General features: G+C 41.7%; 3 protein-coding genes and 1 long non-coding RNA gene across 5 annotated transcripts; 2 read left to right on the top strand and 2 right to left on the bottom strand.

The window, feature by feature from the left end:
• Positions 1 to 627: 627 nt before the first annotated feature.
• hcst (hematopoietic cell signal transducer) lies at positions 628 to 4,717 on the bottom strand. 2 transcript variants are annotated; one of them, XM_090226750.1, is made up of 5 exons: positions 4,634 to 4,717; positions 3,909 to 3,981; positions 1,530 to 1,556; positions 1,232 to 1,363; positions 628 to 890 (listed from the first exon to the last, which is right to left on the bottom strand). In XM_090226750.1, exons 2-5 carry the CDS (start codon positions 3,955 to 3,957, stop codon positions 847 to 849), a joined length of 252 nt encoding a protein of 83 aa, XP_090082876.1. In that variant the 5' UTR covers positions 3,958 to 3,981; positions 4,634 to 4,717; the 3' UTR covers positions 628 to 846. The 2 variants fall into 2 exon arrangements, with proteins under 2 accessions (XP_090082876.1, XP_090082881.1); XM_090226755.1 differs by having other exon boundaries at positions 1,536 to 1,556; positions 4,634 to 4,710.
• Positions 4,718 to 5,268: 551 nt separating this feature from the next.
• On the top strand, positions 5,269 to 8,539 carry LOC110511165 (E3 ubiquitin-protein ligase TRIM35-like). Its single transcript, XM_090230567.1, has 5 exons — positions 5,269 to 5,283; positions 5,331 to 5,546; positions 5,668 to 5,690; positions 5,768 to 5,886; positions 8,437 to 8,539. Exons 1-5 carry the CDS (start codon positions 5,269 to 5,271, stop codon positions 8,454 to 8,456), a joined length of 393 nt encoding a protein of 130 aa, XP_090086693.1. The 3' UTR covers positions 8,457 to 8,539.
• A 2,237-nt stretch (positions 8,540 to 10,776) lies between these two features.
• Positions 10,777 to 19,198, top strand: LOC118936618 (NF-kappa-B inhibitor delta). The gene is made up of 11 exons (XM_036970146.2): positions 10,777 to 11,189; positions 14,277 to 14,438; positions 14,568 to 14,809; positions 14,949 to 15,166; positions 15,355 to 15,460; positions 15,623 to 15,769; positions 15,882 to 15,933; positions 16,063 to 16,229; positions 16,526 to 16,642; positions 16,879 to 17,043; positions 17,137 to 19,198. Exons 1-11 carry the CDS (start codon positions 10,925 to 10,927, stop codon positions 17,206 to 17,208), a joined length of 1,713 nt encoding a protein of 570 aa, XP_036826041.2. The 5' UTR covers positions 10,777 to 10,924; the 3' UTR covers positions 17,209 to 19,198.
• A 105-nt stretch (positions 19,199 to 19,303) lies between these two features.
• Positions 19,304 to 23,664, bottom strand: LOC110511142 (uncharacterized). Its single transcript, XR_005041175.2, has 5 exons — positions 23,202 to 23,664; positions 21,829 to 21,864; positions 21,637 to 21,711; positions 20,658 to 20,695; positions 19,304 to 20,579 (listed from the first exon to the last, which is right to left on the bottom strand). It is a non-coding gene; the product is annotated as an uncharacterized LOC110511142 (long non-coding RNA).
• Between the last annotated feature and the right edge of the window lie 184 nt (positions 23,665 to 23,848).

Here is a 23,848-nt window from a genome sequence, read left to right as displayed (position 1 = left end):
AATTTACAGCACTCTAATCACTGACAATTAGACTTGCTAAAAGTGTTTTAGGTTAGCAACAGCAGTGTGTAACTGGTTCAAAAAGATTGAAGTCATATGAAATGTGTGTGTTTCGTATGGTAACAAAATATCATTTTTATGAAGTCGTGTATAGTTTTGACAAGTGTTCCATTTTGCAAATAATCTGAAGTGTTGTGCTACTTTGGTGTTGGGTTGTGCTAATTGTGTGTAGTGTTTTGACAAACCGGGCCCTGTTTTCAAAATTGTGCTTAAAACAAAAATACAAAATCCCAGATTCCTACTGCTGTTACTACATGCTTAAGGTTTTTGAGTATATTGGCATTGGCACATTGTGTTTGTTTATTTGATCATTTAAAAACAAGCTACATATACAAAATGATTCACTTGATTAAGAATAATGAGAGTGAGAGTGAGAGAGGCAGGACGCTGATCAGACAGATGGTTCAGAGATACAAAGTGTCTGAGAACCAAGCGTAGTGTGTGGGCCTCTTTGAGAGACAGACAGGACAGAGCCATCAAAAACCACACAGACAATACTCTACACAGGCTTATCATGGCTAGGAGCCTCCTGTACATCTCTATACTAACTGGGTCAACACAAAAATGTGCATGTGTTTCACCTTTTTATTTGAGTAAATCTTGAAATAATTCAAACTTTCAGTGTGATTTTTTTACATCTGAAGGTGTAGATTTGATTTTTCACCAGGAGGAGGCAGTGAAAGACACATCAAATCACAAGAATGTATTGACAGATATGATGTAAAACAAGATTGCACAGTATTTACAAATATGTTTAATATGTATTCTGGTGCTTGCTGAGGATTCTCATGTTTTGCAGTTTGCCCTGACATTCATGTAGACTTTATCAGCTATAGAGAGAGAGAGAGAGAGAGAGAGAGAGAGACCATTAGAGCTCTCAAAAATGTTCTTACATACAAAATACTAGTGATATTTAGGGATTTACAGTTACCAAGCACTTGATTAACAGTACATGTTAGAGTCTATTGGGTTAACTTGAATAATATAGAGCTGTTCATTGTTCCTTCTAATTCTAGGAGGAGGATAAAAGGGAAGCAAGACAAGAAAAGGGGGAAGCTAAACTTTCATAAATATAATATTGCTCATAGCGGGCAGAGGGCAGGGGCCCTTGATCCAATGGAGGCAGTTGGGAATTATTATGTTCATGAAATAACCCTGTATGGCACTTTACCCCTCTCTTTTCGACGTCTGCGTCGGCTGGCACAGTGGTACGTGACAATGACAATGGCAATGGTCAGGATCACGTCTGCAATGATGATGCCAGCCATGGTGCCAGGCTCAATCCTGTAGCAGGACGGGTTATCTGGTAGAGGAGGGTGAATCATAGAGAAGATAGATGAGAGGGGACGGAGGACAAGAGTGGGATGAGTGAAGAGTGACAGGAAATATTATTATTTTGGTCCCCATTGTGTGAAGAATCTGAAATTTGTGTATCTCAGTTCTGGTGTTGTGTTTATCATGATACATACTTGTACCTGGGTCAGTCACAACTTTTTCTTGAGGAGAAAAATGAAAAAGATATTGTCAGTGTAATTCTATTATACACTGAGTGTACAAAACATTAAGAACACCTGCTCTTTCCATGACAGACTGACCAGGTGAAACCTATGATCCCTTATTAATGTCACCTGTTAAATACATTTTAATCAGCGTTGATGACCAGATGCTCTGGTTAGAGCCCGTTTGCGCTGTTCTGTGAAGTAAGTAGTACACAGCGTTGTACCAGATCTTCAGTTTCTTGGCAATTTCTCGCATGGAACAGCCTTCATTTCTCAGAACAAGAATAGACTGAAGAGTTTAAAAAAAAGTTATTTGTTTCTGGACATTTTGAGCCTGTAATCGAACCCACAAACGCTGATTCTCCAGATACTCAACTAGTCTAAAGAAGGCCAGTTGTGTTGATTCTTTAATCAGCACAACAGTTTTCAGTTGTGCTAACATAATTGCAAAAGGATTTTCTAATGATCAATTAGCCTTTTAAAATGATAAACTTGGATTAGCTAACACAACGTGCCATTGGAACACAGGACTGATGGTTGCTGATAATGGGCCTCTGTACGCCGATGTAGATATTCCATAAAAAATAGACAGAAGAACTCTGCCATTAACAATGTCTACACTGTATTTCTGATCAATTTCACGTTATTTTAATGAACAAAAAAATAGAAAATTCCTTGTTTTTGAAGGAAAAGCTAAGTGAACCCAAACTTATGAACGGTAGTGTATATATATCCTGATCCTGAACATCTCATTCAAAAATCATGGGCATTAATATGGAGTTGGTCACCCCTCTGCTGCTATAACAGCCTCCACTATTCTGGTAAGGCTTTCCACTAGATGTTGGAACATTGTTGAGGGGACTTGCTTCCACTCAGCAACAAGAGCGTTAGTGAGGTCGGGTACTGCTGTTGGGCGATTTGGCCAGGCTTGCAGTTGGCATTCCAATTCATCCCAAAGGTGTTCGATGGAATTGAGGTTAGGGCTCTGTGCAGGCCAGTCAAGTTCTTCCACACCGATCTCGACAAACCATTTTTGTATGGACCTCGCTTTGTGCACGCTGGCATTGTCATGCTAAAACAGGAAAGGACCATCCCCCAAACTGTTGCCACAAAGTTGGAAAGTTGGAAGCACGTCTAGAATGTCATTGTATGCTGTAGCGTTAAGATATCCCTTCACTGGAACTAAGGGGCCTAGTCCGAACCATGATTAGCAGCCCCAGACCATTATTCCTCCTCCACCAATCTTTACAGTTAGCACATATATATATATATATATATATATATATATATATATATTTTGGGCAGGTAGCGCTCTCCTGGCATCTGCCAAACCTAGATTAATCCGTCGGACTGACAGATGGTGAATGCGTGATTCATCACTCCAGAGAATGTGCCACTGCTCCAGAGTCCAATGGCGGCGAGCTTTACAACACTCCAGCTGACGCTTGGCATTGCCATGGTGATATTAGGCTTGTGTGTGACTGTTCAGCCATGGAAACCCATTTCATTAAGCTCCCGACGAACAGTTCTCGTGCTGACGTTGCTTCCAGAGGCAGTTTGGAACTCGGTAGTGAGTGTTACAACCGATGACAGACAATTTGTACGCACTACGCACTTCAGCACTCGGCGGTCACATTCTGTGAGCTTGTGTGGCCTACTACTTTGCGGCTGAGCCGTTGTTGCTCCTAGATGTTTCCACTTCACAAAAACTGTACTTGCAGTTGACATGGGCAGCTCTAGCACACCAGAAATTTCACAAACTGACTTTTTGTAAAGGTGGCATCCTTGGGCTCGATTTTATACACCTGTCAGCAAGTGTAGCTGAAATAGCAGAATCCACTAATTTGAAGGGCTGTCCATATACTTTTGGCCATGTCATGTATTTCTCAGATATAGGACAGACACTGCAGACCAAACTTCCTTTAGATTTTTTTGGTGGGACTATCTCTTGTCCCCATTCCTGTGGAACTCTAGTCGACACATTGTAGAGTCCATGCCCCGACGAATTGAGACTGTTCTGAGGGCAAAAGGAGGCAGTGCAACTCAATATTAGGAAGGTGTTTCTAATGTTTGAGTTACTTAGTGTATACTGTACAGATATAGCTTTAGTAAAAACAATATGACCTATTTCACTGGAATGTCTGAGGGTGAGAAGCCTACATGTAGAACACCAATAGAGGCTGCAGTTTAGTTTCTGTTTACCCAAACTGCTTTGTGGTCTTATTTTCCTGTGTGGGACCACCTTGTATGTGTGCAAGGGTGCAGTCAGAAGCATGCGCTTACACACACACAAACATCAATTCAGATAGGAGTGTGAGTATAGGTGTGAAAGTTCATCACATCACTTACCACAGAGGCAAAAGAAGAGAACCATCAGCAATGCTGCGTTGTCTGACATTCTGTGATTACCACCGTACAATATCTACTTGAACAGAACAGTATTAACAGAATTTGTGTCTGCATTTACAAACACAACATCCCTATAGAGACATTTAAAGTCACCACACAAAACATCTGGTTTATTGAAGCATCAATATTCACACCAACATATGAGATGCATGGGTTTCACATGGGAACACAAACTACTCTGAATTGTTGGTTGTTGCATTGGTTCCCTTGCGTCCAACTTGTCTATAAACAGAAGGCTTACGGTGCACACTATCCGCATTGACACTGCACACATCTGATTGCCATTTCAGTGGAACAGAAGTAGAGCACCTTAACTAAAAGATTTTCCACAGAAAATGTACTTTGAAAAGGTCACCTACATAAGAATGAGTCACATGGTTGTGGGCGTATTTGCAATTGTGAAGATAGGACTGGCTATATAAAAAAAAAAGAGTTGGATATGCCACACAGAAAATATTTTTTTTAATAATGTAGTTGAACAAAAGAACATTCAATACAAAAATCTGAATTTACAGATTTAAAATGTAATGTAATCAAATGATCTGAATTGAGACAAACATTTCAACCTATGTCTTTTAGTGGAGTGCTGTGGAAGCAAAACTCCAAGTTAAAAAAAAGTTAACCAGAATAAACAAAATAATACATGACAAACAGAATGATCTTACCTTAATGTAAACTTATCTACAGGACCTTCTACAATGATCAGTTACTGTCTTTCACTAGGGCTTGCTAGGAGTTCACTTTTGAATAAATGTTTCACTGCTCCTCCTCCTCCTACTCCTCCTCTGTTTCCCTTATATGTCTGACACACTACATTGACTGTTTTTAGGTGTAACGGCTGTTTGAAGGATGAGACCAAGATGCAGCGTGGTACGTGTTTATGATTTTTAATCAAACTGAACACTGAATAACACCACGAACGAAACTGTTCCGCCAGGTGCAGACAGAAAAACAGAAAACTACCCACAAATCAAAGGTGGGAAAGGCTACCTAAGTATGGTTCGCAATCAGAGACAACAATAGACAGCTGCCTCTGATTGAGATCCACACCAGGCCAAACACACAGAAATGGAAAACATAGAACACAAAACAAAGAATGCCCACCCCAATTGAATGTCTTTGATAATTCAATGTTTTACACCCAACTTCTATGTTTTTTAATTTCAGGAGGTGGTTAAGCCTGCACTGAAGCACTTACAGGAGAAGCTGAATGTCTTCAATGACGTTAAACTGACCTGTTTAACGTCATTGACCTGTTTAACGTCATGTGATCGCAGCCACATTTCCACCCTGTGGAATTATGGATGATAGACTGGTGACTGATGTTACTATCAGATACATTCTTGTTTGCTATCTCCAGAGCCAGGCTCAGCACACAGAGAGGCAATCAAGGAGGAGTTTGAGAAGCTTCCTTTGTACCTACAAGAGGAAGAGGAGGTCAGGATAGTTGCATTAAGGGAGGAAGAGAAGCAGAAGAGTCAGAAGATTGAGGAGATGAGCAGAGAGATATCATCACTGTCAGACACAATCAGAACCATAGAAGAGGAGCTGGGGCCTAAAACCATAACATTCCTACAGGTAAGGACCACTGTACTTTATAGAGAGCATTCTTCCCCAGGCCTTTGTTATAAGTAAGAAAGTGTTCTCAAAATACCTGCTATAATAAGAGATGGATCAAATGTATTTTGTTTCTCTGCAGCACTACAGTGCCACCTTGGAAAGGTAAGTGATCTGCCTCCAGTCTCTCTCTTCTCAGTGGTTCAGTATCCAACCCCACTGACTCCTCTCTGTCCTTCCAGAACCCAGTGCACATTGCCAGACCGTGAGAGGGTTTCAGGAGGACTGATTGATGTGGCAAAGCACATGGGTAACCTGCAGTATAGAGTCTGGGAGAAGATGCAGGCAATAATTCAATACAGTGAGTATTAGATACAATTGAGATAAAACGTTAACGCCACTAAAATGTTCCAACACAGAAAACAAGAAATACACTTAGTGAATAAAATGTATGATGAATAATGAGATTATGTCCATACCTCAATTTGATTTAATTATGGTATGTTTGTGTTGTCTCTGTTCAGTTCCAGTGACTCTAGACCCCAACACTGCAAACTCATATCTAATGTCTTTCCATACATCAGGAACCACTTTATTCTCCATCCTCTGAAGGTGTTACCTGTGAAGGTCTCTGTTACAGTGGATACTGCCTCTGTCTGAATCAGGGATTAGCATGTTGAATGAGTCAGTAACACTTACTGAGGCCCTTCACCTGCTGTAACACTCTCATCAGTCAAACAATGATAACTCATCTTGTCAACAAACAGCAGACTAACACCTTCAGACTATTTAGTGAAAAAGGTCACCTATAAAATAATCATTCACAGGAAGTTGTGGGTGTTAATTTTTTTTTTTTAAGTGTATTTGCCATTGTGAACATAGGTAACTTGCTGATAAAAAGTTCTATATTGTTTAAAAAGTCTGAGTTGGGATAGGCTACACAGATGCCACATTGTTTCCAAACCATACAGTTCAAACCATCCAATGATACTTATCATGTGTCTTAATTAAGACTTCAATTCAATTCATGAAGTTAAAAAGACTCCGCTATCCTTGTCAAGACTGCTCCTCAGCCCTCCTAACACAGAGGAAAGTGGTAGTTGAGCTTGCTTTACACTAGATGGGGTGAGTGTATTAAAGTGTATCAAACAGACACTAGAGGGCATCGTAGCCTTTCCATGAGGACAAAGAAACACTGAATCAGCTGTATAAAAAATGATTAAATCATATGCTGGAGGCTTTGTCCTGTCCTGAAAAGCTAACAAGAGCTGCTAGTAGGCTAAAGGGTCTGGGTTGAATAACCCTTCGATTTTGTCAATCTAGGATACATTGCCATTGGATTAAAGAATATATGCAGATTGTTCAAATAAATGACTGACTTAATTATTTTCCCCAATAAACTGAGTTCAAATGGACTTGATCTTAACCATGCCTAAACATGTCAATATAAACACTTTGTGCTAAAATAAGACAAGCCAGATTCATGTCTTTCCTAGCATGCATGTAGACGCTTAACAGTTTGATAAGGAATAGTGGGTGTATGCTTTGATGCCGGATTCCCCTCCTGTCATTGGTTTGAGACCAAAGCAGCCAATGAGACTGTTCAGTTAGATTTCCTCATGCAGATACCAACCGCTGCAGTGGAGAGTAACTAAAGGCTTCTAAATAATACAGTAGTGTGTGATGATGGCATATAGGAAGATTCCTACTACATCAAGGAAATCTCATTCTTATTCTCCCTCTCTTTCTGCCCCCCAAACACACACACACACACTAGTTGCGACCCGTCATTCAGGGCAGGTGAGAGCCCCATCAGTTTTGAGCTCCACCTGTTTTGAGCTCCACCTGTTTTGAGCCCCACATTTTTAGCAAAAACAATTACAAATTGAACAGTCTCATTGGCTGCTTTGGTCCCAAATCAATGAGAGGGCTTGCCTGTTTTGCATGTTCTTTTGGCATTAATACATGTCACATATCAGTTTGCAAACAATGTATATAAACAATATATATATCATTGAGTTAAGAAAGCCGCATACAAACATGGTCTCTTTTTGGTTTTCTTGAGTAAGGCAGCTCCAAAATGCAGGTGTTTCAGCCTAGCTCAGTGCTTTCTGTGGTGGTGCAAGCCAGCAGAAAATTCTAGCCCCTTGGATGCTGCCATAGAGTTACATTAGAAATGCCCATCCAAGAAGGCTCAAGGTCATTGGCCACAGACAAAATGACGTCAAATGACAGTATACAGTATGTACAGTAGCTTTGATTGGACTGATTATGTCAACTCCTGAGTGGTCCAGCGGTCTAAGGCACTGTATCTCAGTGCTAAAGGCATCATTACAGACACCCTGGTTTGAATCCAGACTGTATCACAACTGGCTGTGATTGGGAGTCTGTGATTGGCCCAGCGTCGTCCGGGTTTGGCTGGTGTAGGCCGTTGCTGTGATTAAGAATTGTTTTTAACTGCCTTGTCTGGTGAAATAAAAATAAAATAAACACTTTCAAAATCTTAGCTGGCAGTCATCATCATGAATCAAATCGACAATCTACTTTAATCCTTGTCATATAAAGAGAAATAATGAAGAGAAATTATAGATTCAACAATGAGTGGTTTGGAAGGAATCAGTGACCGTGGCTAACTGCAATCATTGCAAAACAATCACTAGCCTGCTATTCAGTGGAGTGGCTATGTGGTCCCAAATCGTGGGATTAAGGAGCTCTTTTCCAAGTGTATAATGATAAACATTCAACATTGGCCATGCTGTCAATGAAGCATCATTTGTGCCGTGCTCAAAACAACTGTTAACTTGAAACTGCAAAAACTCGGAATTGTAACTCTGGCCTCTTTCTAGAGCTACGACCTTAACGATCAATGACGTCATCATGATTCAACCTTGTTTTTTTTCTGAGTTCACAGTTGTCTTGAAAGCACCATGAATTCAGAGAATGCCAGACTTTGATGACATTTGTACATGAAGGACCACCACGCCACCTTCCTGTTGAGCACAAAGGTGAGTCCAGAAATGTATTGTATGCCGCTGCATAAATTATGCAATATGCCAGGGAGATATGTATACTGTAGCTAAGAAAGTAATACTAAGTGTATGTTGTGTAGTAAGCTGTTAGTAGCCCATGTGCCTCACCCTAATAGTTTGGTCTATTTACCCCTCTTAATTTCACCTACTGTTCTGACTTGGTGGTGCACATGTAGCCTATAAGCTGTTTTAGAGAAATGTTATCATTGAATGTTGTAAGAGCTTCCATTGTCTGCTTATATGCCCCTTACGGTTCTGACGTGGTGTACAGGGAGAACACTGTACAGCATATATTCTGAATTCTGTCGCTGTACATTTCAAAAGTGCTAAAAATATAGTTATACTGACTACTGTCCTAGTTTGCTCATTAATGTCTAATCAAAATTACGGATTGCCTCTTATCAAATCAAATCAAACTTTATTTGCCACATGCGCCGAATACAACAAGTGCAGACTTTACCGTGAAATGCTTACTTACAAGCCCTTAACCAACAGTGCAGTTCAAGAAGAAGAAAATATTTACCAAATAGACTACAATAAAAAGTAATAATGAAAAGTACCACAATAAGAATAACAATAACGAGGCTATATACAGGGGGCACCGGTACCGAGTCAGTGTGCAGGGTTATAGGCTAGTTGAGGTAATCTGTACATGTAGCTGGGTGCGAAGTGACTATGTATAGGTAACAAACAAACAGCAAATAGCAGCAGTGTACAAGGGGGGTTCAATGTAAATTGTCCGATGGCGATTTTTATGAATTGTTCAGCAGTCTAATGGCTTGGGAGTATAAACTGTTGAGGAGCCTTTTGGTCCTAGACTAGGCGCTCCGGTACTGCTTGCCGTGCGCTAGCAGAGAAAACAGTCTATATTGGGTGACTGGAGTCTCTGACAATTTTATGGGCTTTCCTCTGACACCGCCTATTACATAGGTCCTGGATGGCAGGAAGCTTGGCCATAGCGATGTACTGGGCTGTTCGCACTACCCTCTGTAGCGCCTTACATGTCAGATGCAAAGCAGTTGCTCTTGATGGTGCAGCTGTAGAACCTTTTGAGGATCTGGGGACCCATGCCAAATCTTTTCAGTCTCCTGAGGGAGAAAAGGTTTTGTCGTGTCCTCTTCTCGATTGTCTTGGAATGTTTGGACCATGATAGTTTGTTGGTGATGTGGACACCAAGGAACTTGAAACTCTTGACCCGCTCCCTTATAGCCCCATCGATGTTAATGGGGGTCTTGTTCGGCCCGCCTTTTCCTGTATTCCACGATCAGCTTCTTTGTCTTGCTCACATTGAGGGAGAGGTTGTTGTCCTTGCACCACACAGTCAGGTCTCTGGCCTGATCCCTATAGGTTATTTCATCGTTGTCGGTGATCAGGCCTACCACTGTTGTCAGAAAACTTAATGATGGTGTTGGAGTCGTGTTTGGCCACGCAGTTGTGGGTGAACAGGGAATACAGAAGGGGACTAAGTACACACCCCTGAGCGACCCCAGTGTTAAGGATCAGCGTGGCAGATGCGGTGTTGCCAGTCTTACCACCTGGGGGGCGGCCCGTCAGGAAGTCCAGGATCCAGTTGCAGAGTGAGGTGTTTAGTCCCAGAGTCCTTAGCTTAGTGATGAGCTTCGTGGGCACTTTGGTGTTGAACGCTGAGCTGTAGTCGATAGGTGTTCCTTTTGTCCAGGTGAGAAAGGGCGGTGTGGAGTGCGATTGAGATTGCGTCATCTGTGGATCTGTTGGGGCGGTATGCGGATTGGAGCGGGTCTAGGGTGTCCGGGAGGATGCTGTTGATGTGAGCCATGACCAGCCTTTCAAAGCACTTCATGGCTACCGACACATCTCAATTGTCATTAGAAACCACAATTTTAAGGTTTCAGCAAGTCAGCCATATCATCTATGTTTTTTTAAAGGCAGTAAATAAGGCTGAATGGACTGTTTCGCTGCCAAACAAGGCTCCGCTCATAGCCAAGTGTAGCAGTGGGAAGATGTTGGGTCTGCTGTTGGGGCAGCTTTATGTAGGCCGTTTGTGATCACAGTTTGTGATCGTTATACTGCAATTAATGTATTGTTTAGTGTTGTGTTGTGTAGTGGCTTTACTGGCATTCCTACCACTTTTTGCCCCACCAAAATGTACATGCTAAAATCCCCACTGACACACACAAAACACATACAAACAAATTAGAAGGTAACCTGGTAGTCAAAATCATCCCCACACTTTGAATCAGAACATACATTGTTAATTCAGAAAATATTCTGGAAAGTTAGTTGTCTAACATAACAAATATTATCTCTGTCTACACCCTCCTCTTCCCTCCCTCCATCTCTGAGCAAGTGGAGCGTAGCGCTGCGCTTTGATGTGGCGCTCTTGCGCACCCAATGTTCACAGACTATAGTGGGCGTGGTGTTGGAAATGGAGATGGCGTCACCGGCAACGTGTTATGTGTGTACATAGTAGCAAGATTACAACGAGCCTGTGACAGAAGAGACACACGAGTCAGATCATACAAGTCTGACACTTACAGCAGGACCAGGAATCGCTGCGAATTCAAACCCCGAAGAAGAGACATCAAATATTTTGGACCAAGAGGAGCTGACAAGGTGCTACAAAGAAAAAGGGATTCTGACATGCACTGGCAGAAATGTGAGTGTTTATTATGTTGATGATGAAAATGACATTGTCTCGCAGGCTACTAATAAGCCTAGATACGAATATTGTGATCATATAGCGGATGTTGTGACATTGACAATCAAAAGCTATTGTTTACATTCTCTGTCTGCTCAGATTTGAACATCCATTCGTAATGGCTAAATTACATCATTGTTTTGATTAATAAGTGGCAAGTAGCCTACAAGTCAAAGTAAATGAGGGTTGTTATAAAGTGGGCAGGCCTATATCATATCATACAATTGAATGCATCAAACTAATGTGAGATTATTAAAAACGTTAATATTAAGAAGTTAAGTCAGCATTTACAGGCAATGATGAAAACAATAGCCTACTTTTGCGTTTTGAAAACAGACAGCGGGGAAACCCTCTCAACCCTCGCCCATGTTCGCTACACCTCAGTTCACCTTTTAACGGTGGGTGTGAAGGGGGAATCTGGATAGGCTATTTTGCACACGCAATAATGAACTTGATTTTGCTCAGAGTGCCACTGCCGGCGACGGACATAGTGTAGCATACTAGTCAATTCTATGCAATATATTAGTCTACACGGTGCCACAGTCATTGAGGAAGTTCAATTCGTTTTCTCTGCTCGGCACCGTATCATATTGAGCCAGTAAACAGAAAGGTCGTCGGAATCCCCGCCGCCCACGCGCATGACTAAATGGCCAGGGGTTTCCGCGATTTAAATATTACATCGTAACAATGTTCAGACAGGGTATCCCAGGCAGCCCTGTCTCCTTGTCATGGATCGTTTAACTAACGTCCCAACTTTGACAACGGTAAAAATCGACATTTGAAGATGTTTAGTGCAATAGGCTGATGTAAATAACTTTCTGCACTGATATAATTATTTGTCTGCCTTACGATGTACTGTAACTCGGTAGAAATGAACTTGTAGAGTACTACGTGCATTATTCTATAACCAAACTCAAGTAGCAATATGCTTTATAGAGCACTACATCACTATGTAGGTGATATTACAGAGTACAGCTGGGACCTTTGTTGCCTGCTTGGTGATTTGTTGCCTGCTTGGTGACAAATAACATCTATTGAGGACAGTTCTCCCTCTCTGTGGGTGTTTTAAAAGAAATACTGGCTTTGGACATGGACAGTAGACTGCATTTAAGGGTTAATACCCGACTGTAGCCTATCCTGTATCTGTAGGGGGTTATTCTATCCCCCAACATGCACTACTAGTCAAATATTTGCATGATATTATTTTGGGGGAGGCACATCTGCTGTCTACAATATGCACCAGTGACCAGAGCTGCCCTTCCGTGTATAGATCACCCTTTCTTTCTCACCCCTGTGAAGCATCCCCTCTATTAGTATTCACCCCTCCTACACTGTGGTGAAGGTTGAGAAATGACGTCAGGGGGATTCACTTTACAGTATCTGATGATGTATTGTATGAAGATGAACTCATTAGATACATTGGAATAAAGTCTTGAGATGGTCACAAACGTTTTCAGTTTCATTTTACCAATATGTCATAGTTTTGCAAATTGATTCTTATTTGGCCTATGACAGTAGTAGCAATACATTTTTAATATAATATAATACAATAGGAGTCTCTTACAGTAATGTTTATAATCATTGTTATAAGGTATGAAAATTGCACATGTAAATGATGTAATTTGTCATTTTAGTTTAGCTACAATTCCTTGGCATCTCCCATCTTATTTTTAGTTATGCAAGTGCCAGTAGTCTGTCTTTTATTCCTTACTCAGCATGACAGTAAACTGAGGAAAGAGAAAATAAATTAGGGAAAAAATTGAGAGACAAGTAAAACTCAGGCCCAAGAGAAGAGAGAGACAAGGAACAGAATGTTAATCACTTCTGGAGTTTCCACAATTGCAGAACAGAAAGGCAGTTCCTCCTTTGTATCCATTTGAGTGGCTTCAAGTGATACCAAACTTTCCTCTTTGTGAGAGGGATACGAAAAGTGAAAATGCAACACAGCCCTCACCCAGGCATTCACTATACTCTCGCTCTCAAGTCAGCGATTTTGACGTTCCACTGAAACTGTGTTGATGGCACAACAAAAGTGTGTTTTTATCACTGCTTCCTATGTTCACCGAACCCCCTTGGGGAATAGATGAGACTCCTGTAGCATTCAAATATGTTATTGCATCTAGACCAAAAACTCATGCTCACCCCCCAAAAAGCTCCCTTTCTATGGCTTGATTGTCTTCCAAGAAAAAGACAGGTGATGTGAGATATTTGCGAGAAACAATCTACTCCATGACCACATTTATGAATCATCATGCTAATAGTCAGACACTATGTTATGGCTGCCAGCCCAGTCACACAGCAGAGCAGACATGGCCCACGTTTATATGTTCACTCTTCACTTCTGGGTTGTAACGTGCTCTCGGCACACACAGCAGCGACAGGAAGGTGCTGTGGTTTACCACAGACAGCGTAACGGAGATAGACAGGAAAGAGTCACAGAAAATGTGCAGTGGCAAGCCTCCACACGGTAGTGGTTCTATTGAATCTGTCTGCTAGTTCTGACCTCACAGCCTGTTTTCCTAATGGAATAGGTTCCTCAGAGCTCTCTCTCTACCTGTGTATGCTCCTCAGTGGAAATGTCGCTTTGTCTTTCACGTGCGGGGTGATGACTTTGAGGAAAAACTACCCTGTTTTGCTGCACACAAGCAATATCAAGCTGGAAACCTCAGATACCTATATTTTTCACCACTATCTCTCTTTCCTCTGGCTGCTGAATGGAACAGAAAGTAATGGGGGAAAATAGTAAACATGATATCACAGATGAATCAATGGAAATCACAGAACGGGACGAGAATGGCCTCTTTTTGCCAATCCTTTCAATCCAAAAACTAAAGCATGAAGCGTTATCCAAAATTACCACATTACTTCATATTATGTCATAACATTATACCAACAGCCTTAGCTGTGTCGCTCTGTAGTAATACATGTCTGATAAGAACAGTAGACCATTGTAGAAAAGCACCCCAATAGAGAACAATTGTCATGGTCGATTTCATTACTGTCCACCAAAGATCATTCATTGCAACATCACCTTTGTCTCCACAGCACCGAAGGAGAAGCCGTGTTACACTCTTCCCACAGTGAAGAAACTCCTGGAGCAGAAGAGGAAGAGGGAAACCTCCTCGACGGCAACAACCAGTACCGGTGTCTCCACTGCCACTGTCCTCTCCCAACAGGTGTCAACACCAGAGAAGTCTACCTCAACAGGCGAGTACTGCTTGAAGCACCCATGTAAGCCCTTTGCAACCCAACCAGACCTGGGTCAAGTACATTGTCAAATTATTCAAATACTTTTCCATTGACATTGACAGATGGGTTAACTTGTGATCCTCCCAGGTGTAGCCAGCAGCTACTCAGACATGGCAGTGGGGTATGAGAGATGGGGTCCTATGGATGAGCACCAAGCCCTCTTGGCCATACAGGAAGGTCCATTCTCCCCTATGGGGAACAATTACTTCTCCAGCCCATCCTCCTCTTTGGACTACAGCCATACTCCGGCCTACAGCCCTCAGATGGTCTCCAGCTATAACACACAGCAGATGCAGGACTACCCAGACACCAGGATGCCTCAGCATTATGTAAGGAGGACTGGTTTCTCGAACAGAAGCAATTTGACATTACATCATTATTTTGACTACTTGTTGTTCACGTGCTATTCAGTACATGAACGGTATGTGCTATAGCATTTATGATGATACCAATATTTTTCCTTTACAGACGGAGTGTCCAGTGACCGAGGCTGTGTCTAGTTTGGTTCCTTCTGGGCCCCTGCAGACCGCTGTCTTCTCCTGGTCGTCGGGGGCCTTGGTCCCCACAGAACCTGTCCAGCAGGTGTTTAGTGGCCAGATGGATGTCACTAAGCTGGAGGAAGCCAGGATGTTCCTCAGAGGGATGGACTACAGCAGAACCACCTGGCAGGATGACGACGGAGACACGTAAGTGTGTATGTGTGTCATCAGCTTGTGACCTGATTTTAAGAAAGTAGACATGACTAAGTTTGAGAAAATGTTAAGAGAAACTTGGCAAATAAAAATAAAGTGTCTTATGTCTCATGAGACTTTATAAAATGTTCGACTTTAGGAGTCACCTGAAACCAATTTGTCACGTTGTCTTGTCTTGTCAGGATTCTGCATATCTATACAGCCAAGGGCCTGAGGGAGTATGCATTCGCTGCAGCAGAGAGGCTTGCTGAGCTGGGCAGGCTAGACTCCAAGGAACACAAGGGGAAGGTATGCACCAAGAATACACTTCTTCTTTAGAGAACACAGGATTGAGTTCAACACAAATGAGATGCTTCCTCTAAAATAAATGTGTGGATGCCATACATGGTGAGCCTTAGTTTAATAGCATTAACCCCCCCCCCCCCCCCCCCCCCCTCGCCTGTATCCCAGACTGCTTTGCTGGTGGCGGTGACTGCTAACCATCCGGAAATCGTCCAGGATCTGTTGTCTTTAGGGGCGGATATAAATGCCTGTGATGTCAAAGGTCAAACAGCACTTCATCTTGCTGCCACCTATGGCTTCCCCAGGGTTATGCAGGTAAACAAGCAGCACTACCTTCAACCAAAGTTATCATCTGTTAGGGCTCAATCTAGATAAATAACAGAATGATGTGAATAACCATTTTCAATCTTTGGATCTGTATTTGTAGGTTATTCTCTCCATTGGGCCTGGAGTGAACCTGGAGGCTCGCAATTTTGAAGGTAACATCCAGCTTATGTCAAATGAGAAGAACACAGCCATTACTCAAAATACATCTGACAAATTATATAGTAAGACAACAGAATAAGTAACAACAATAGAATAAACTTTTTCCCCCACTCCTGTCTTAGGTCTGACTCCTCTGCACTGTGCAGCCATCTCCCACAGTGGCACCCTGAAGACTCTCTCCTCCCTCTCCTCCACAGGGCTGGGTGATGCCAGCCTCCGTGCCCTGGCAGAGGAGAAGCTCTCCTGGCTGCAGATGCTACTTAACACCGGAGCCTCCCTGACCAGCCAGGTACTGAATGCACTACTTAAATGTAACGTACCAGAGTTAGTATTTTAGAGCCAGTGTTCTACAAGTGGTGCCAGTACTCAATAAGTAGAAAACACCATCTATACCTCCGTCCTACCAAGGGAATGGCATGGTTCGTTTTGGTAGAAAATAAATCAAATCTGGAGCTATTAGTCAGCTTTTTGTCTACCCAATCTCACACGTGCAAAAATCTATGATGGGTTTTGAATATTTTCCTCACTTTCGGCACATTGCGGTTTCCTTTGGAGGCTTCCTACAGTGTTTTCCTCTGTTTCCAGGAAATCAAAAGTAACAAGACTGTTCTTCACCTGGCTGTGAAGGAGGGGAACATCCAGCTGGTTCGCCATCTGCTGAAAACCCCCCTGGACAACATGAGGGACTTTGTCAACATGAAGGTCAGTTCTGCTGTGAGATTGTCCGCTCTTCAAAGGTGTAGAGAAACTGACCTGTGTCCTGAGACTCCATGAAAAGAGAAAGGAGAGGTAGAACATCTTCAGCAGTGTGTGAAAAGGTGAAAGGAAAAGAGTGAAAAGAAAGGGAGACTCATCGACAGTGTGTGCTTATCTAATTATTGCCTTAGTGTTGGTCAATACTCACAGCTTCATGATTCCCTTTAACTCCTCACCGGCAGGCCCACGGTCATACCGCACTGCACATGGCTGCTGGTCTCCATGGCAGCCCACACCAGGAGGAGATGCTGAGGCTGCTGCTGAGCAGAGGGGCCGACCCCAGCATCCGCAACCTGGAGAACGACCAGCCTGCACACCTGCTGCAGAGTGGACCCCACGGGGAACAGGTGAGCAGTCAGACAGACAGACAGACTGCAAATGGCCATTTTGTTTCATTCATATAATCTCAGCTCACCTATTCCTGTCCCGTCTGTTTTCAGCTCAAGCTCATCCTGAAGAAGCGAAGTGCTTCCTCTCGTCGACGTGTAATGTCCTTACAGGACCAAGACTGACCCGGACTACTTTTTATGTCCCTGTGTATCCCTCCACCTCTTTTCAGAGGAAGTACTGAAGGTCTGTACTGTAGGCTGAATCCAACAGGGAGGGATTCTAGCGTATCTTCATGTGAGGATTTTCAAACACCGTGAATCTCTAATATGTACTAGAGCATTCACTTTGAAACTATATGTTTGATTGACATGATTTTGGTCCCTATCTGAATTCAGTTAGCAATGACGTTTATGTATTTTTATATCTTAATGGGCACCTATTGTTTTTGTTTAATGGATATCTAGCAATGAGCAGTGGTAACAGGTGGTATTCCAGTCCCCCCTGACATTACTGTCACTCAGTACAACCTTGATTTCTATGATAATCGTTTACATTATATTCAAAGCTTCACAGACTCATTGTGTGAGTACCCCCCCCCCCCCCCCCCAGCCGGGAAGCCCTCCTTAGCGGTATATCTGAGGAGGGTTTCTGGGCTACCACCCCCACTCATTCTCTTGTCAAAACTTCCCACCATGGTCAGAAATCATATTGGTTTGTTGAAAGGTGGTTGTTGTTTCACTAAGCATGTGACACAGTGTACCATTATGCTCATGCTTTCAATGTTGCTTATAACTTATCTAGGTCTTTTCTTTTTACATTTGATATACTCACAGCACTCATTGAATAGCTAACATATTGTCATTGGTGGAAAAACTACTCAAGTATGACTTTTGAGTAAAGGTAAAGATACCTTAATAGAAAATGACTCAACTAAAAGTGAAAGTCACCCAGTAAAATATTACTTCAGTAAAAGTGTAAAAGTATTTCGTTTTAAATATACTTAAGCACCAAAAGTAAATGGAATTGCTGTAATGTACTTAAGTATCAAAAGTAAAAGTATTAATAATTTCAAATCCTTATATTATGCAAACCAGACAGCACAATATTTTGTAAATTTTTTAATTTACAGATAGCCAGGGGCACACTACAACACTCATTTGTGTTAAGTGAGTCTGCCAGATCAGAGGCAGTAGGGATGACCAGGGATTTTCTTTTGATAAGTGTGTGAACTGGACCATTTCCCTGTCAAAATGTAACAAGTACGTTTGGTTGTCAGAGATAATGTATGGAGTAAAAAGTACATTATTTTCTTTATGAATGTAGTGAAGTAAAAGTAAAAGTTGTCAAAAAAATGAATAGTAAAGTACAGATACCCCCCCAAAACGCAGTACTTTAAAGTATTTTTACTTTAAGTACTTTACACCACTCTATATTGTCTCATTCATACTATGACTTATGAAAATAACATTTTACATTTACTGTGTAAAGGGAATATGTTGATATTGACCACACATGCTATGTAATATTATATAACATGTCAACAGTGTATACAATGTAGTACCAGTAGTATTAATTTCTTAAAGGGCATTATAGGAGGAGTATTTCAGTTATGACTCGTTTCACCTTAAAGTAATCAGGTATTTTCAAACATGACTCATGATTGAAAATACCACAACATGTTTTGTGCTGACAAGAAAACATGCATCACTTACTCATATACCTTTTATGACTGTTTTAAAAAAAAATCTCCAATGAGGTAGCATGCATGTGCCCTTTGAAATATTGCTGTAGTGAATATACCACTTCATAAGTGTAAGTGGCATAGAAAATACAACAAAATAAAACATCTCATTGGAGATATGACACAACATTTCCCCAGACTTGACTGTGATTTCCCCTAGTTTTGGAACCTGGGCAGTCTTAGTCAAGGAACATAAAGAGATGTCTTTATGTGTTCCTAGGTCTAAATCATAGGTGAGTTAACATGAGGGAGAATAAGTGATGTTATCGTTAAAAAAATGGTACGAGAGAATCTGGTGATTTTGGCTGCTTGGGTCTACTTTGACAGTTTGTAACAGTGTAATAGTCCTGTTACTTTTCACTGAATGTATCCTTCTGATTAACTGAATTGCCTAAACTTAACCCTGGAATTAAATCTGTTCTTCAAATATCTCTATTTGTCATCTATTTTATACTCTATTTTAATCCACATGTATGTATTGATAAAAGTTCAGATTAAAAGATATGGGAAATAACTGTAAACAATACATCAATAAGACCATTGTATACAGGGTGATTTTTATTGCAGCAGCTGTCTTATTGGTTAGCTCTGGTGAGAATCACTCATTTGCTTTTGGTTAACTGTTACGCCATTGGCTCAGTATCAGGCATTACTAGTGCTGCATACCGGTAAATAAAAATATCTGAAGATAACAGACATTGTACTTGCAGCAAGTTAGAAACAGCTCTAAATAATGATAATACATACATTTTATTTGCAGCTAGTTACTATGAGTTCTTATCTTAATGTATTGATCTTTTCGTTAAGCTTAAACTCATACACTTTTGAAATGCCCGCTCCTTCACACCCAAGGTAATACCTTTTTAGTGCTTTGAATGATTCTACTCGTGCAATGTAACTTAAAATGCCATAGGAGAAAGAAAAAGGCTGTTGGCATACAATACTATACTGGTGGCACCCTCTTACAGACCCCAGAGAATGACAGGAGACTTCATTCCTGCTTCTGTTTCAAATTAACATCTGACATGGGGTTGACATCCTTCTCATTGCTACCTAGAACACAACCACACACAGCAGTCCACTTAATGCCATCAAAAATGACAGCAGATAGATCCTGAGCCAACCATCAGTAAAACAGTGGGATAATGGGGTTGGTTTGATATCTTAATTCATGCTTGAGGTTAATAATACAAGTCCAATGTGAAATCCTAAATGTAAAAGACCTCTCTCACGACTGGATGATAAAGTTGTAGATTTCTAAAGTGCATTGAGAGTACTATACAGTAAAACGAGACATGCAATCAACTTTCTTGGGTGTGCATGAAGTCAAAAGCAAGGAACAGAGAGAGCACAGCATTCAGTTCTGTTTCAACACTACCCATATCATGATATAGATTTACAGTGCACCTGAAAGCTGATCTTGCGCCAGGTATGTTTTTTTGCTTTTAGGTGCTTTTGGTGCCAATTGGGGTAAGGATAAACCCCAAATCAGCACTGAAGGCTACTTTACATTCTCTCCTGGGCAAGGTAGATTGATAGCACCTAATACACAAGTCACAAAGACGGTTAATAGTAACATCTTCATCTTGGCTTGATATACATTTTATTTAAATCAAGAATGACAATTCAGTCATTCTTCTGGTCAGCATGGGCTGGGTGTGCACCATACTTGATGTTCCAATGGGTGCTGGTGTGTGGCAGCCATAAATGTGAGAGTGTGTGTTATTATGTGTGTTGGCCTCTCTGCAGCACCTCCCATGATGACTCTCCCTCGCCTCCATGCACACTTCATCTATACTGTTTGAGGAGGCACTGCAACACAAGATAGAGGACAGAGAGTGTTATTTTTCTCTCTCTCTCCCTCCCTACCCCCCTCCCATGGCGGCTTACCCTCTGTCTTTGGTATTTGGGTGCCTGCTGGATTAGAGCTGAAGACGAGAAGACAAGAGAAGACAGTTATTCACTCTGACACAAGGAGAGAAATGAAATTAAAGGAAGCAATCCTGGATAGTTTAGACAGTTCAGTTCACCTCAAAGCTTTGTGGAAACAACCACAATGTAACCAAGATCATGTGTGTTCTGACCAAAGAGAAGGTATTTTAGACGGATTAGGTCAACTGTATCCATGCACAGAAGGGGCTGGGGCCACAAAGTTTTGACAATCACAGGATTCAATTTGGGGCAAAATGCAGAGATATGTCAGGATCTTCCCAATCGGTGTCCTCTCTCAAAGGTTAGGGGAGAGGAAGAGACTGGGTCGGCATGCCATTGGCTGTAAACATACACTCTTTGAGGCCATCCACCCACACTGCCAACCCATGCAACAACGGCCCCCATTCTCAACTAGGGGCCCCAAAAAAGTCCTAATGCAGACATTTCCTTAATATTGCTTGGTTGACAAGAACACTTGATTTTCAAAAATGTCACAGAGTTAGACTACTAGACTATCTTGAGACATTTGACTGTAATGTGATGCTCTGTAGGGTGATTGCTTAGTTGGTTGAATGGCTGGGCAGTGTTGTTGGATTTAGGGAGGGAGTGCGGGACTGTAATATCTTAACCAATAGGCAGCATTCAGACATTGTTTCCACTGTGGGAGGGGAGAGAGGGGGAAAGGACAGACATGGTAACAGTAAAATAGTATTAGTAAAGCCATCCTGTATTTGGTGGGGACTCCTCTTCCAAAGACTGATGCATTCCACATGCACAGGCGGAGCAACTGCCAAGCCCTGTACAAACTCTTACTTGGAAGACGATTTTGAGCATGTGAGTTTTTTACCTGTTGAAGAGATTAACAGTTATAGTAACCTTCAGAGAGTTACGGGTGAGCATGTGACAGACTAGGCGGAGTGTGTGCAAGTATACTTACTAAGAGCTATTAGGATACCAGACACAAACAAGATCACACCAATGATGACCCCTGTAGTTCGAAGTGTCTCATAATCTGAACCCACAAAGAAAATCTATAATCATGACCATTAGTAGTAAGATGGTACAACTCACATGCCATGTATGGTGCGACTCAAATAACAAATGAATCCATTCGAATGAATTCACTCACCATATTCAAAGTCACTTTGATCATGAAACATCGATTCTGTACAGAAAACACAAATTATTAATAGAATCATTAACATTAGGCCTAATAACAAGGTTCGAACATTATGTAATGTAAGTTATAAAAGACAGCAGAATCTTGCAGTGCCGGAGAAGTGAACAGCCAATAGCCCGAGTCCAAGCTCATGGGAACGCCCTTTTGGGATGGGAGTCGGTTCAGCACCATGGACAGCAGAACTAGACCGGTTTTGGGAAAACGTCGAAATATGAGTAGCCTAATGTGGACAGATTTTGCTCTCGTATTAATCACTGATTCTAAGTTGGCATACTAATGATAGCGTTGAAAGCAATTGCAATTTGAGTTGGTGCGTTGTTTTTGCTTAATGTGGTCACAGGAATAGACCAACTGGAAATAAAATCAAAGCGCTACACCAACAGGAATATTTTATACGTAAATCTTCCAGTTTACGAGGCGTTTTCTTAAGACGACCACATCTGTCTCGGTGCTGCTTGACTGCGGAGCGCGGATCAACACAGGGTCTTTGCTCAGCAGGAAAAGACGGCGCACAGAAAGTGGGTTAGAAGCGCACGAGAGGCGTTCAGTGCAAAGCGATTTACAAGACAATCAATCAAGTTACATGTATCGATTATCCATATCGGATGTGTTAAAAAATAGAACAATCCTAATAATTGTTAGTACAATATTTTATTTTATACACTAAAGTGCTGTCCACACCCCTGGTGCTGAACTGTTCTCCAATATATATCTTCAGATGAGAGCTCCCAGCCATAGTTCAAGTAAATATGCTATCTCTTGACTTTCACGAGCAGTAGGCTATAAGATCATCTTGGCAGCACTTATTAAACAGAGCGTCGACAATGCGGATTTATGTTGCTGAACCCCCACTTCATGTAATGGCTAAGTTGGCGCTTTCAACTTCTCCCCAGCGCACTACCCCTCCCCTCTTGCACCCTGATGGGCAAGCCAACACAACCATTCACAAATGATAAGAAAACTATTAATTTACAAAAAAGACGGTGAGTATTACGTAATTAGAAAAATAAGCAATATGTTCATATATTACATGGAAATGGATCAAAACATGGGAAAAGTAGCCTAGCCTGTAATGGCGCTCTACCAGCAATGCACCAATTGCTCATCAATCCCATGAATTGGAGATTGATGGGATGAGTCTAGGAGCAAGCTTAGCCTAAATAATTGATGTGCAAGAACAGCCTGAGCAAAGAACCTGTACATAAAACACTGAACTGAAGAACAACAAAAACATCATGAAACGCACCATGTAGTTTCAATTGTTTTGGTATTTTTAAATTTAAAGATGCTCTAGCATAGGCTACAGTCAGAAGAAGACAAACCTCTTTCAGTTGCCATGACTGCAGTCTGGATATACTGGGTCTTTGTCTGCTGAGTCTCTCTCTTGCGCCCCGATGCAGGTTTTCAGGTCAGCGGACAGAAAATGGGAAGACGCGCACTTTTGAGGTGTGTGGAGTAGGATTGGAAGAAAAGAAAGAAAACTGCGGCTCAATAAAGTAAATTGCACCAACACTTAGAAGGCATGGGGGGGTCCTCTGGTGGTGATGCACAGGCACTGCATTCGGTTATAGGCTATTCAATACTGCAGCCTCAGTCTACTGAGGTATCCCCCAAAGACCGTGTGAAGTTGAAAAAAAAATGTGCCTGCCAATGCGGATGGTTTTCTACTGCACTCGAGTAGCCTACTATCATTATACCCCGAGGAAGCGTGGGAAACTGCGAGAGGCGGAATGCGCTAACAGGTCTCTCCCTATTCCACCCATTGGCGTGTCTCTTTTGTAATGCGGCACGAGGAGAGAAGATATTCCTAGCAACAGAGCAACACGGGAGAGGCTGTGCCCAAAGGAATTCCCGTCTTCTCATCTATATAAAAATACAGAGTAAATGTATAGTAAAGAAGAAAACATCTTTAAGTCCCTGGTGCTGGTGTAGGCAGAAAATGCATGTGATCTTTCATGCAATCATTTTA

Source organism: Oncorhynchus mykiss, chromosome 3 (genome assembly GCF_057628025.1).
Source record: "Oncorhynchus mykiss isolate SJ-2025 chromosome 3, ASM5762802v1, whole genome shotgun sequence".
Classification (NCBI taxonomy): Eukaryota; Metazoa; Chordata; class Actinopteri; order Salmoniformes; family Salmonidae; genus Oncorhynchus; species Oncorhynchus mykiss.
This window is presented reverse-complemented; position numbering and strand designations above follow the sequence as displayed.